Raw genomic sequence first — 15,129 nt, 5'->3', positions numbered from 1 at the left:
TAAGGCCTTGTAGGGCTGGTGGTGGTCGCAGGTGGGGTAGGTGTTAAGGCCTTGTAGGGCTGCTGGTGGTCGCAGGTGGGGTAGGTGTTAAGGCCTTGTAGGGTTGGTGGTGGTTGCAGGTGGGGTACGTGGTGCTCGCAGGTGGGGTAGGTGTTAAGGCCTTGTAGGGCTGGTGGTGGTTGCAGGTGGGGTACATGGTGCTCGCAGGTGGGGTAGGTGTTAAGGCCTTGTAGGGCTGGTGGTGGTTGCAGATGGCTGTAGGTGTTAAGGTCTTGTAGGGCTGGTGGTGGTTGCAGGTAGGGTAGGTGTTAAGGTCTTGTAGGGCTGGTGGTGCTCGTAGGTGGGGTAGGTGTTATGGTCTCATAGCGTTGCTGTTGGTTGCAGGTGGGGTACGTGGTGCTCGCTGGTAGGGTAGGTGTTAAGGCCTTGTAGGGCTGGTGGTGGTCGCAGGTGGGGTAGGTATTAAGGCCTTGTAGGGCTGCTGGTGGTCGCAGGTGGGATAGGTGTTAAGGCCTTGTAGGGCTGCTGGTGGTCGCAGGTGGGGTAGGTGTTAAGGCCTTGTAGGGTTGGTGGTGGTTGCAGGTGAGGTAGGTGTTAAGGCCTTGTAGGGCTGGTGGTGGTTGCAGGTGGGGTACATGGTGCTCGCAGGTGGGGTAGGTGTTAAGGCCTTGTAGGGCTGGTGGTGGTTGCAGGTGGGGTACGTGGTGCTCGCAGGTGGGGTAGGTGTTAAGGCCTTGTAGGGTTGGTGGTGGTCGCAGGTGGGGTAGGTGTTAAGGCCTTGTAGGGCTGGTGGTGGTTGCAGGTGGTGTAGGTGTTAAGGTCTTGTAGGGCTGGTGCTGGTTGCAGGTGGGGTAGGTGTTAAGGTCTTGTAGGGCTGGTGGTGGTCGCAGGTGGGGTAGGTGTTAAGGCCTTGTAGGGCTGGTGGTGGTTGCAGGTGGCGTAGGTGTTAAGATCTTGTAGGGTTGGTGCTGGTTGCAGGTGGGGTAGGTGTTAAGGCCTTGTAGGGCTGGTGGTGATTGCAGGTGGGGTAGGTGTTAAGGCCTTGTAGGGCTGGTGGTGGTTGCAGGTGGGGTAGGTGTGAAGGTCTCATAGGATTGATGGTGGCTGCAGGTGGAGTTGGTGAAGGTCTTGTAGGGTGGGTGGTGGGGTCTCACTTTCTTCTTAGCAGCGTGTTCTATCTTGCTCGTGTATTTTTCTGATTAATAACTTGGTAATTAGAAAACTGCTTTTGTGTGGAACAGAAAGATCCCACTAATTTTACAGGAGTTAATTCAAGCATGACTGTGCATGACATGAAAGTCTAAATTAAATAAAGGATAATATGTAACTAATTAAGACAATAACGATCGCCAAATTAGCATGTCATTGTCAGAATATGAGTGTTACACCCCGTTGGAAGCCATTTTGTATACTCTTGGTGTCGTTCACATTTTAATGGAATTTCTGAATTTGCTGAAATACTTTCTTGTTGTGAATCGAATCCGTTTACAGGTCACAGGACAGAATGGATCCGTTTTTTTTTTTTTTATTGTAATCTTCATTTTAATTTTGTTTCTTCAGGCAGCTGTATAATTAGAGCACTTCAATGGATGCCAGCATTTTCCGGCAGATTATGAATCCTCTCCTAGGAAAACAGGAATAGTCCTTGATTTTGAAGACAAAACACATTCCTAATTCTACAGTGGCCTGTACATGTTTTCGTTGGCAATTTGCAGCTAACGCTCAGCTGTACGTCGACCCACAGCAGCTCAGTACCTGCACTTGATTGCGTTAATCCTTCCTACGGCACGTGCTACGAGATTAAATAACACCCCCAACTGGGTCGACTTGGTTTCTGCTCACAGAGAAGCTACTCTTTCTAACCACGGGGCTTTGATAAAGGGAGGAGATGGGGGGGGGGGGGGGGGGGGAAACAAGATGTTTGACCTTTAGGTGTTTAAATTATTAAACAGCAAATAGAGTGAAGGTCTGGATGCTCGCAAAGCTAATTTGTCCTGCGTCGCTCGGAGGGCTGAGGAATCCTATTTGAGGTCCTTCAGCTTTGGCTGTCCCCCGTGCTGCCCGTGTGCCGTGTGCTAATGAAAGGCCTTGTCGCCGTGGCCTCCCTGTAATTCCAGTTCGATTTCATTTATCTCCCACGCTCCTCGGCAGCCAATATCCTCCCCGCCGCCCGGGCATGGACGGGGCCGGGGAGGCAGGCTTATTTGATCAGGCGTCAGCACAGCAAAGCCTTTCATTCATTCATTCTTTTTTTTTTTTTTTCTTTTTTACAACATCATTCCCAGTTGGTAAACGCAGAGAGCAATTATCCGCCGAGATAAAATAGTCGCTTCTTTTGTTATTGGTCATTAAAAGAAACGCTGTCCTGCACTGGAGGATATGGCCTTCCGGAGAGTTATTTCGCAGCGTTTGAATGACGCACGTGCGAAGTTGTGCTTTCCGGAGCCGCATTTAGACAGCCGGCTTTCACACAGAATCCGCGTCGTAATTCTACCCGTGTCGAGCGGCCATCGACCTCCTGCCTGATACAACATTGCGCTACCATACCATTGTCAGACAAGGAAGGTGCTTCCATGCCGGTCATTTGTATGTAGCTCTGGAGGTTCTTATACTGTCAAAGCTGCAGATATAAACAGATGTTGGAGGGTTAAGTTGGCCCTAGTTTCTGATACAGTTAGTGATCTGCAGATACCTTGAGTACGCAGATGTTGGAGTGTGTTCCCCTTCGATCTGAGTGCAGCGTCGAGGGCTTCTGTTAGCGGCCTGTTGCTTCGACGGGACCCAGCTGTTGAACAGCTTGCTCTATCGTGCCGTAATTGGTTTGCTGTGGACCCTGCAGATGCTTCCCAACCTCAACAGCTAAAGAAACGACGCACACTAACGCACGTTCACTCATGGGTAAAGGTAGACATTCTCTCGCTGTCAAACACTCACGGTGAGGTTGGTAAGGCCCCCTTCTCTCTACACCCCTGCAGCGTGTACCAGGTGGTGGTGGAGGACGAGCGGCCTCGCAGGGCCCGTAGCTCGCCGGAGATCCTGCGCTGCTACCCGGTGCCCATCCACTTCCAGAACGCCACACTGCTGAACTCGCCCTACTACTTCACGGCCGAGATCCCAAGCGGGGGTCTTCAGATGCCTCTACCCTTCAGCATCGGGGACAACCGCACCTACAACGGCTACTGGAATGCACCGCTGTTGCCCCACAAAAGCTACAGCATCTACTACCAGGCTGTCAGCAGCGCCAACGGGGTGAGGATTCCGGCGGGGTGTGGGGGTCCACGTCCTACTGCACCTGACGGGGGGGGGGGGCGTGTTCACTGGCCATGTGAAGCCAAGAGAGGACAACTGAATGCTAGCCAGGGTAGATCGATAGGCCTACATGCAGATTCCGGCTAATGTCAAATATGTCAGCGTTTGTCAAACTATGGGCTGGGGATCGGTGCCGGTCCGTGAGAGGGTTCCTGCCGGTCCGCAGGGTCTCGCTTCTGCACCAATCAAAATTCAGTCAGATCAGGTCAGGTATTATAATAATAATAGTAATAACAATAATTATAATGATAATAGTAATAGCAATAATAGTATTATTGATATTATTATTATTATCTCTAGTAATAATTATCTATCTATCCATCCATCCATCCATCCATCCATGCATGCATGCATGCATGCATCCGCGGGTTGGGGGCGGTCGTTTATGCAGGGCCCTGCAGCCCCAAAGCCTGACATGACTAGACCCCAGGACAAATAGGTTTAAGAAACGCTGAAATATGTTACATCCGTCCAACATTCATGGCGATAGATTCCGTCAATTCCCTTGGTGTAAATCGTATGTAAAGTTGAAGTGATTTTGGTGTGCATGCACACACTGACAGTAAGTGCTTGGCTCTCACCATAGATGCATGCGTCTTTAGATGGTTAGAGTGACTGCAGTGAATGGTAAAAGCTCTCAGGAAGTTCTGTAAGGTGGCCCGCGAGTCATGTAGTCTGTCCGTGTCCCTGGGAGTCCCCCACTTAGTCCCCGAATCTGGCTTTCCAACACCAGGCCTGGTTTTAACATCACTTCATGGTCAGCGGACACAAATGAGTATGATTAACATGTCAGGCAGGTCAGGTCCCCTGAAAGGCCACGCAGCGGAGGGGAGTGGTGACCCCCAGGCCATTGCAAGGGACAGCTTGTGACAGCAAAGTAGCACTACACCCCCCCCTTCTCAGACAGTCAAAGGTGCTCAGCATGCTTCTGGAGCGAGGGGTGCCGGTGAACAGGAAGGCCGGTTACGGACCTCCCTCGGCGCAATAGAATGGCCTGGAACTTACTGAAAAGAGAGGAAATTGCGTGTTAGAGCGGCTGAATAGACTCTCTGAGAGAGAGAACTTAGTCTGTTATTAGTCTAAAATGTCTATGCTGGACTGCAGCAGTGGCAGCTGGGAGCCGCAAGTAGAGAAGCCTCCATATTTAACGTGTGCGCATAACGTGAGGCAACAACCATAATAACTATAATAATAACGATAAAGCGATGTCACATGGGGAAACGGCCTGGATGGACTGAGCATTTCCTATGTAGCATGTTTAGCGTTAAACTGTATTTTAGCGTAATTATTATTAGCTTTAATGACTTATTCATGTAAATGCTGCAAAGGTGTGACTTTGCAATCTCTTTCTTTGCTGCGTTGCCGGCTGCTGTTAATGGAAGCGGCAGACGCAACGAGCCGCGACGTGCAGACATGCCCTACCTGGGGAAGGACTTCTCGGGGGTGAACATGGTGTTTTCCCCACACGATACCGGGCCAGCCCAATGTGGCAAAAATCGATGGGGGCCGTCGCGTTTAATGCGTCGTGCTGCTCGCTGTCCGGTCAGATGAGCTTACTCGTCTTAACGGTAACAGAAGGGGACTCTGTTCGTCATCTCCCACACTCTCTTGTTTTGAGAACTATGGATTCCTTTAGACAAAGGGTGGTCATGACACTGGGAAGGGCCGTGGTGCAGGGGGAGGGACACGCCGGTATCGCTTTGCTCCCCAATTCCGCGAGGTGTTTGGTACCTGCTGGTCCTGCTCTGGGCCTCCCCTCATGCACCGGCCTGTCCGATGGGCTTCGGGATCCCAGGATCATGGCCTGAGCATCGGCGTATGACAGATGCAAGAACATGGCCTACGGCTCCGTCGGGTGGGGGGGTTCTCCTGGGGAGCCGGGGGACGGCGTCCTGCCAGGCAGCATGTACAGCAAGGAGGCTTATCCCGGGATGTGGCTTGGTGTTTTTCACGCTCCAGAGAGCCCCCGCACAGCGGGGGAGAAATGAGCAAAGCCCCCAGCATGCCTGTGGCTCCTTCCTCACTGAGGGGGCATCTCCATCTCCATCTCCATCTCCACCAGCCAGACAGTGACTCATCTGGCCCTTTCTCTGTCTTCCCCAGGAGACCAAGATCGACTGTGTACGCGTGGCCACCAAAGGTAGGACTGTAGGGGTCGCTAGAGAGGGGGGGAGGGGGGATGGGTTGCTTGCTCGGGGCAACACAATGGGCTCCCAACACCTGTTTGTGGCTTCATTCTGGTTTTCCAGGAGTGGAAAGCAAATTCCAGAACCTTCCCTAACTTACCAGACTTTCATTTTGAAAGTTGCTAATATCTATGTTTGTGGTTAGCGCTGCTTTTTTCATCACCCTACTACCTGGGGAGGTCTTCCTCTCTGAACCCTTACTATTGTCATAAGAGCTTCGTTTTGTTTTTTTTCTTCTGGAATCTTCTATACCCCACGGCTGCTTCCGCAGTTTGGAGGTTGCCTGGAAGCCTCGTTTACTTTTCTCTCCGTTAACCCTCCGCCTCGGTCACGTGGGATGAGGACGGCCCTGACAGCTCATTGGCCGTGGCCATGGCAGGCCTGTCTGGGGAATATCAGCCACGATGGATTAAATTTTAAAAAAATTTTTTTTTTAGCAGACCAGACCCCTTGAGGGATTAACGGGCCCCTGGCAGCCCCCTCCCCAGATAGCTGAGCAGCAAGGCTTGGCCCTGGGCAGTCTGGTCTGAAGCACGGTGTGCTCCGCTGCACTCACACTAATCAGTGTTTTCAGACTTTCTGTTCAGTCAAAGCCATTATAGATGCTACAGGCCCAGACTCCCTTCTGATGTCACTTCCTGTAAACTTATCAGTCTTTTCCCCAGACGCTGTCTTTCGACTGGTAACCGAGTCAGGCTGGCGGTGCTGTGACCAAGCACGGCGAAGCCTAGTGAAAATGTTTTTGTTGGAAAATGAAACCGTTCCTTGTCCTCCTGGTGTTACATCATAAGGGGAAAGCATTTCTCAGTCTCCATTGCCTGGGGAGCAGTTTCTGAACTCCATCAGGTCTAAGGCCAGGTTAGGGGGCGTCTGTTAAGCAGTGCCGGATCCTAACGAATCTGCCGGCCAGCCCGTCACGCCTACAGGTTATTATTAAAATTGAAATTACCTTTTCCCTCCATTCTAGTGGCCTCACAGTGCTCCTCTAACGCTTGTGCACCCTGCGAGTTCTCGCTCTGTCATTACGATGATAATTCTCACCCTGCCGTGGCTTCGTAGGCCTTGCGGGGGCTGCAAGGCCCCCGCCTCAGTCTTGCTCTCTTTCTCTGCATGCCGGCCTGGATCCTGATTGGCCTTTAGCTGCCATCATAGTGACCCAGCTCACCACACCCTACAATCGCATCGCCCCGGCGGCTGGTGAAAACCAACTAACAGGTCAGACCTTCAGCTGTACGCTTCCTGCTTCTTCTGAATGACGTCACCTTCCTCTCTGCCTGTCCCTGTCCTTCTTCCAGCATGCTGCGAGCTGTCTGTCCCACTACCTTCTCCATAGGGGCTGACCCACACTGCTCTCTGTGTTCATATGTATCTGTGTGCTTTGTGTCGTGTATTTATGTGCAATGTTCGAATTGTGCTAGAGGTCTTGGGGCGGGGGGGGGGGGGGGGGGATGCTGGTATTGAGTAATATAGAAGAGGATGGTGGGCTGGAGTGCAGAGGTTGATAGTTCAAGTCCAGTAAGTACAAATCACAACCAAAATTTTGTTTCAAACAACCAGTTTTGGCACTCTATGACTGTGACTCTATGACTGTGACTCCATGACTGTGACTCTATGACTGTGACTCCATGACTGTGACTCTATACTGAATTGGTTGGTTGAAACAAAACCTTGGTCAGGATTTGGACTTTCTGGACCTGAACTTTCCACCTCTGGTGAAGTGTCAGTCGCAAAAGATATTAATCAAGGGGGGGGGGTGAGGTCTGGGGAGGCCACAGTAAAAGTTTTTGAAGGGAGCTTGACAACAGTCATATTTTTTGTCTTATGGGGGTTCCCTGAGCTCTAATGGGAGGGGACCCCCCCCAGATTCCCTTTAGTTTTTGCCTCATGGGGGGTTCCTGAGCTCTAATGGGAGGGGACCCCCCCCCCAGATCCCCCTTACTTTTTGTCTCATGGGGGGTCCCTGAACTCTGCGTTTCTGCTTGCCAGTGTGCATGTGTGCTGTCTGCTATCCGTGTGTTTTTATGATTATTACATTGTGGGGACCTGATTTCCCTATAGTCTTTAACTTTGTTACCCTGTGGGGACATTTTTCTGGACCTCAAAAGGATAACCTCCATTTCATAAAAATCTGCGACTGCAGTCAAAAAACTAAAAATGCCAGAAGACTTGTATTTTGATTGGTTACTTATGATTAAGGTTAGGGCTGGGTGGGGGTTAAGGTCGTCATTGTTGGGATTAGGGATTTTCCCAGATAAATGAACGGAGGGTCCCCACCAAAGATATGAATACAAACCTGTGTGGGTGAGTGCGTGTGCTCGTCCCACATGCACGCACACACACTCATATCCCACTGCACTCCTGCTCTCCAGGCCAGGAGGTCTGAGCGTGCCTTCTTACCGGTAAGTGGGTTTGTGTCTGTGCCGATCTGCCAGCGTTGTTCTGCTGGGGCCGGATCTGGGGTAGAGACCTGCCTAGGGGGCAGGGGCACGAGAGAATCAGACCGGGGACTCTTCAATGGCACGAGAAATCTGTCAGGGTACAAGCATCCTTTAAGCATAGGAACAAGCCACAGCTTAAAAACAGATAACTAGTGTCCAAAAACCTTTAGATGAAATCTTAAGGAGTGTATGGACTCTCTCCCTGAACTCCCTAGAGGCTCTCAAATAACCGAAGCTGGTCCTTTTTAAACCATAACGATGCGAGCAGTTCACCAAGGGTCACGTGGGTTTTCAACCCCCTTCATTTTCTTAGGCATGGAAGAGTTAGAGATCAATTGCCATGGAAACACAGAGCGTCACTCAAACGCGTCGCCTTGCTGCCGTTTCCCGCTTCCCATTGGCTCCTGGTTGGCCGTTACTGGTTCAGAATTCCAGGTTTTTTCTCCCGCCTGAATAATACAGTCCAGTACCTTTTTCATGTTTGGTGTCAGGAGGTGCAGAGTTACCAGTCTCTGCATGGCAGGCGCTGTGTCACCGGAGCTCAAATGTCAATGTTTTTCTGCATCGCTGATGTCCGGCTTGCGACGTGAAAGTGGGAACGTGTCAGTGTGTGGGTGTGGAACAGCCGAAAAACACGGTGCAGGGGGGCTTAAGTATGCATGAAAAAAGCTGTGATGTTCTGCCAGCTCTCAGGGAATTACATTTAAATATTTACTGTGCTCCACACCGAAGGTGAGAGGCTTTTCTTCTCGCCGGCGTACTGCACTAAAAGCGGCCTGTAAGACAAAGATGCACGTTGTAGGGTCCATGAGCTCTTAGAAATAATGAAAGATGAGATGATATCATAAGGAAGACAGAATGGTGTGTGCTGAGGAGGTGGAGCTCCAGCCTGCGATCTTTTCAGACACTCGAGTTACTCTCCTCATGGTCTGCATTGTGGTTCTCCTCATGGTTCCCCCGTAGTTCTCCACATGGTTCTTTCCTTGATTCTCTCCCTATGTTTCTCCTCAGGGTTCTCCCCATGATTCTCATTCTTGTTCCCCTCATGTTTCTCTGAAATTCTCCGTTGTTCTCCTTATCCCCCTGATTCTCCTCATTGTTCTCCTCATGGCTTTCCTTCTAGTTACCCTTGTGCTTCTCTCCTCGATTCTCCCTGTCATTCTCCTAATGGTTCTCCTTCCAGTTACCCTTGTGGTTCTCTCCCTTATTCTCCCCATGGTTCTCATTATCCCCCTGATTCTCCTTGTTGTTCTCCTCATGGTTCTCCTTCCAGTTACCCTTGTGCTTCTCTCCTTGATTCTCTCTGTCATTCTCCTAATGGTTCTCCTTCCAGTTACCCTTGTGGTTCTCTCCTGCATTCTCCCTGTAATTCTCCCCCTGATTCTCCTCCGGTTGCCCCTGATTTTTGTTGTTCTTTTACCAGGAAGGAATTGGGCTAGTTCAATGTCCTCAGAGCAGCTGCTGCCATTGACGTGTTTAGCTCAGTCACACCCCACCAGACCGCGTGGCTCCTGAGCGCTGGGGTGCAGCTTTGAGAGCCCCCTCATCAGTGGGGGGGGGGGGGGGTGGTGTTTAGCACGACAGTGGCCTCACCGCAGATGATGGGGAGCTGGCAAGTCCCAGGGTGCTACCTCTGAGTGACATCAGATGGGCTCCATGGCTACAGCACGTCCCAGAACATCTCCGCACATCTTTGAAAGATGCTCCTGATTTTTAGCTGAATTATGTATTGTGTTTTGTGGATGTGTTAGAAAAAACTGAGAATTCCCTCTTTAGCCAGATGTCTTGGTCTCATTGGTGATCTGTGATCCTTCCTTTAGGTAATAATATATACCTCTTGAGAGAGGAACCATGAACTACAGAGAAGGAGAGTGGTCAGTTATAGATTTGTCTTTTTCAGTGCGACCTGGGCTAGGCTGAACTTAAGTAGGAAGTGTTTGTCTAAGCAGCCAGCATAGATAACGAGAGACTAGCTTAAAACCAAGGAGACGGGAGATCAAGACCAGATGAGACAAGGTGATACAGTGTCCAGCAGGGGGCGATAGAGACAAGGTGAGACAGTGTCCAGCAGGGGGCGATAGAGACAAGGTGAGACAGTGTCCAGCAGGGGGCGATAGAGACAAGGTGAGACAGTGTCCAGCAGGGGACGATAGAGACAAGGTGAGAAAGTGTCCAACGGGGGGCGATGGAGACAAGGTGAGAAAGTGTCCAACGGGGGGCGATGGAGACAAGGTGAGAAAGTGTCCAACGGGGGGCGATGGAGACAAGGTGAGACAGTGTCCAGCAGGGGGCGATGGAGACAAGGTGAGACAGTGTCCAGCAGGGGGCGATGGAGACAAGGTGAGACAGTGTCCAGCAGGGGGTGATAGAGACAAGGTGAGACAGGGTCCTGCGGGGGGCGATAGAGACAAGATGAGACAGTGTCCAGCAGGGGGCGATAGAGACAAGGTGAGACAGTGTCCAGCAGGGGATGATAGAGACAAGGTGAGAAAGTGTCCAACGGGGGACGATAGAGACAAGGTGAGAAAGTGTCCAACGGGGGGCGATGGAGACAAGGTGAGACAGTGTCCAGCAGGGGGCGATGGAGACAAGGTGAGACAGTGTCCAGCAGGGGGCGATGGAGACAAGGTGAGATAGTGTCCAGCAGGGGGCGATGGAGACAAGGTGAGACAGTGTCCAGCGGGGGGCGATGGAGACAAGGTGAGACAGGGTCCTGCGGGGGGCGATGGAGACAAGGTGAGACAGTGTCCAGCAGGGGGCGATGGAGACAAGGTGAGACAGTGTCCAGCAGGGGGCGATGGAGACAAGGTGAGACAGTGTCCAGCAGGGGGCGATAGAGACAAGGTGAGACAGGGTCCTGCGGGGGGCGATAGAGACAAGATGAGACAGTGTCCAACGGGGGGGATGGAGACAAGGTGAGACAGGGTCCTGCGGGGGGCGATAGAGACAAGATGAGACAGTTTCCTGCGGGGGGCGATAGAGACAAGATGAGACAGTGTCCAACGGGGGGCGATGGAGACAAGGTGAGACAGGGTCCTGCGGGGGGCGATAGAGACAAGGTGAGAAAGTGTCCAACGGGGGGCGATCGAGACAAGGTGAGACAGTGTCCAGCAGCGGGCGATAGAGACAAGGTGAGAAAGTGTCCAACGGGGGGCGATGGAGACAAGGTGAGACAGGGTCCTGCGGGGGGCGATAGAGACAAGATGAGACAGTTTCCTGCGGGGGGCGATAGAGACAAGATGAGACAGTGTCCAACGGGGGGCGATGGAGACAAGGTGAGACAGGGTCCTGCGGGGGGCGATAGAGACAAGATGAGACAGTTTCCTGCGGGGGGCGATAGAGACAAGGTGAGACAGTGTCCAGCAGCGGGCGATAGAGACAAGGTGAGAAAGTGTCCAACGGGGGGCGATCGAGACAAGGTGAGACAGGGTCCTGCGGGGGGCGATAGAGACAAGATGAGACAGTTTCCTGTGGGGGGCGATAGAGACAAGATGAGACAGTTTCCTGTGGGGGGCGATAGAGACAAGGTGAGACAGTGTCCTGTGGGGGGCCAGGTGAAAAAGTCTCCTTCCGGCCCAGTGCTCTCAGCAGGTCTTGGGATGCTGCTCAAGAAGCATGGGGCCCCAGCTTTGGAGCGTCAGCCGCTTTGGTTGTGGCCCATGCACTCTCCATCATCCCGCTCAGGGCAGTGTAGAGACATGTGGGCCACATGCTGTCGCCTGTCTAACTTAAATGCTACCGTAGGGGGGAGCCAGTGGGTCCGGCCCGGCCGAGTGAGCGGGCCGTCCCAAGGGCGCCCCGACGGTTTTTCATCCCAGACTCATTCCGGGAGAGGAAATGGATGTTTCATCAGGCAGCCCCTCATATTATTGCGCAAACAGCCCGCACAGATCTCTCGTGGAGCCGTGGAAACGCGGCCCCGTTGCTAGGTGTCGGTTATCTCGTTTGAGCAGATATTAAACGTGTGTTTGCAGGCGGAGACCACCCACCTCTGCCTTGCCGCTTGTGGAATTGCTCTGGAGTCTCCCTTGCCGGCACGCGCCACATGTGACCCACATCTGAATATCAGGGCTAGGAGAAGCACTTATTGTTCCAAACAAGAGATGCTGAAACACGCTACAAATGTGTGTGTGTGTCTGTCAGGGGTGCAAGCTAATAAGGAGTGATAATCAGTCATTAAGGGAGAAAACTACTGGGTTAGTACACAATACTAACTGGTTAAGAATGTCAGGCATATAAAATATGATTATATAATATGTTGTTCAGTACTAAATAGGAAACTATTAATTTTGCATGTAATATTGTGCCAAAGAAATGTATTAAAGGTAGTTTTCTTTCTCCAGACTTTCCACTTTCTTGTTTGTGGACATATATAGCACATAGACATATTTGTTGGCAAAATCTAATATTATTAACTTAAGGTCTCCAGCACTGGTCTGACAGGATGAATTAAATACTCAGTTTTCCGCGCTAGTCCTTACTACTGTATCAGAGGGTTTAATCTGAGGTTCATTAGTTTGAACGTTGAGACATGAGGGCGATGTGTTCCGGCTCGGAGTGTACCGTACACGGCATAAAGCAGCTTCATAAGGTAGGGTAGCTAGGATGTGGTCTCGGTGCTTTAATCCCGTATGACAGCTGGGATTTCAGACTCTGCCTCCTTGCTCACACAGACTAACACGTCAGGTGTTATATCCATGTAAACATCAAAGCCCAGTGGCCCCAATAAGGCGGAACGCTCTGGGATGCTGGAAACACGCGGTTCGTCCTTAAAGGGCCAGCTGGCTGCATTTTCTCCACGTCGGCCCACTCGACTTATCAGTTTATCACTCTGTCTGCTCCTAGTTGCGTATCAGTATTTAACTTGTCAGCTTAATCAATCTGTTGGACTGTTAAACGTTTGTCTCGCACAGCAGTTTAGAGTAGTGCTGTTTTTTTGTTTTCCCAGCAGTCGATTTCTGAAATTCAACTCGGATGGTGATACAAGACTCTCGGCAGCATGAGTTTGGTCTGAATGACAGTCGCAGAGATACTCGAGAGCTCAGGTTCAAGATGTCCGATTGGTCACTAAGATGCTGATCACTGGTAATCTGACTATTCACGTACCGTTCCAATGCACGGACCGCTGTTGCAAAAAACAGGAAGAGAACAAGCTTAGGATCCTACACCTGTGTCTGTTATAGGGTTTCTCTTGTTACCCAGGCATGCAATTAGGTACTTTGCTGTAATGGGGAGTGTAAACAGTCATCTCACTGGAAAGCTGGGTGCTGTGTGGTTTAGCTGCTGACGCATCACTCATTGCAGGGGCAGCTACACGCAAGCCGGACGCAGTGGAGCCAGAGAAGCAGTCGGACCACACGGTGAAAATCGCAGGGGCCATTGCCGGCATCCTACTCTTCGTGATTATCTTTTTGGGGGTGGTTCTGATCATGAAGAAAAGGTAAGGCCCTCAATCCAGCATATTCTTGATAAAAACAGGAGTCATACCCACAATCTATTTCAGATAACAAACAAATATACATCCCTGGACCCACCCGTTATGGGGTTAAATGATTAGTTAAAGTTTGTTCTGCGGAATTTTGTATGGATTACGCTGCTTGTCTAACATCTCGGCAAAATCCAAAACTTCTGCTGGCAACATTTTGTTATTTTAAGTGGTCCAAAGCAAAAGAGATTTAGTAGTCTGAGAGTGTATATCTGTACATAAAAGCAGGATCAAATTAATTTGCCCTGATTCCCTTTTTACCCTCAAACAGATGCACTGTCAATTGAATGCTGAATAATTGATTTGATCACATTGATAGCATCCATTAAACGGTATATAGCATTCGTGCGCTGTCTGCGATGAAAAATTAATTCCACTGTATGACATGCTCAAACAAATGTCACTGTTTTAATGACCTGGGAATTGGATTTGGGATATATTTCGGAGGCCTATCTCATGAAAAGAACAGTAGATAAGACAGAAAAATTGATGAGAGCCTCAAAGAGAGTCCTTGGGCATGTTGCTACAGGCGTTTGCTGTAGTCTCCGGCTAAGGAAAGGCTTTAGAATTCCTCACCACAACAGCAATCCCCTCCCCTGCACACAGAGGGGCGCAGTAACTGGATAGGAGTGCGATGTTCGTTTCCTTTACACTGTTATGGCACACATCACACCTTCCTGCCCATTCCCTGACTGCTGTTTGCATAATGAATGTATTATGTATGTGTATCCTAAAGCTCACCGATAAGGTTAACTGCATTTAAAAGCTGCATCTAAGCTAATTTTCCTTAGCGTCTTCGTTAAAAACCGCCCCGACTTCTTGCTGATCAGTTTAATCTTTCTTCATAACACCCGTAGACGTCTCTCTTAGCTACTCCCTTTTCTTACTAATTCGTAAGTCCTCATATTGATTCCGAGTGACGGCGACGGTCTCCTCGTTAGCCTGAAATGTCCCCGACCCGTCGTGTGGCAGGTCAGGGCCCCCGCCACGTTGCTCAGCGGCGCGTGTGAATGCTAACAGCGATCACCTCGCCCTCACGGTCACGAGTTAACCTTAAGTTTGTGTCACCATATCTGCTTTTGTTCATTTCTACTTTCAGACATTAATATTTTACTTTTCTTTCCTTCCATCCCATCCCCCCCCTCCTCCCCCAACACTGCTTAACCCCCCTCCACCCCACTCGGCAGAAGAACCTATCACTCCTACACTTACTACCTGTAAGTAACCGCTTTGTGCTACGTTAGCAACATGCTTCACGCCACGCCTCTTCCATGCATGACTACAGGGAACTCCTCTCTCCAACCTGCCCCCCCCCTCAGATCCTAGTGATCCCAGTCCTCACTGAGAACTGAGGGGGGGGGGGAGGTAGGGGGGAGTTGACATAGCTGCCAGTGACCCCCCGCTGCATTTCCGCAGACTCGAGATGCCCCACCCCCGCACCCCCCACCAAGGCCTCAGACAGGCATTTTCATGTAGCTAAGAGCTTCGAGTCCCCCGCCAAGGACAGATGGATGGCCGCATACGTGTCCTTGCATGCTTTCGAGTTTTAATTTTATTTAAAAAGCATAACTCTTTATCTGTTGCTGGCCTCTTCAGGAGAGATTATCCTTTTGGCTCCAGACATTGCAAGACAAAACAAAAAAAAAATCAATAGTTTATGGCTTCTGAAATTTAATATGACCACATCGATCTTGCTTTCATTTGATTTGTC

The 15,129-nt window shown here is 50.6% G+C and overlaps 1 protein-coding gene across 6 annotated transcripts in view; it reads left to right on the top strand.

Annotated features, from left to right (window-relative positions):
* Nucleotides 1–15,129, top strand: part of LOC125725299 (receptor-type tyrosine-protein phosphatase mu-like) — a 149,579-nt gene that overhangs the window by 87,709 nt on the left and 46,741 nt on the right. For 2 of the 6 annotated variants that reach the window (XM_049002130.1, XM_049002127.1), the window contains exons 12-16: nt 2,976–3,249; nt 5,413–5,449; nt 6,636–6,710; nt 13,238–13,373; nt 14,606–14,635. In XM_049002130.1, coding sequence (XP_048858087.1) covers nt 2,976–3,249; nt 5,413–5,449; nt 6,636–6,710; nt 13,238–13,373; nt 14,606–14,635 — 552 coding nt within the window. The remainder of the gene's footprint in view (nt 1–2,975; nt 3,250–5,412; nt 5,450–6,635; nt 6,711–13,237; nt 13,374–14,605; nt 14,636–15,129) is intronic. The other 4 variants (XM_049002132.1, XM_049002128.1, XM_049002129.1 and 1 more) reach the window with 3 other exon arrangements.

This window comes from Brienomyrus brachyistius, unplaced genomic scaffold, assembly GCF_023856365.1.
Source record: "Brienomyrus brachyistius isolate T26 unplaced genomic scaffold, BBRACH_0.4 scaffold64, whole genome shotgun sequence".
Classification (NCBI taxonomy): domain Eukaryota; kingdom Metazoa; phylum Chordata; class Actinopteri; order Osteoglossiformes; family Mormyridae; genus Brienomyrus; species Brienomyrus brachyistius.
This window is presented reverse-complemented; position numbering and strand designations above follow the sequence as displayed.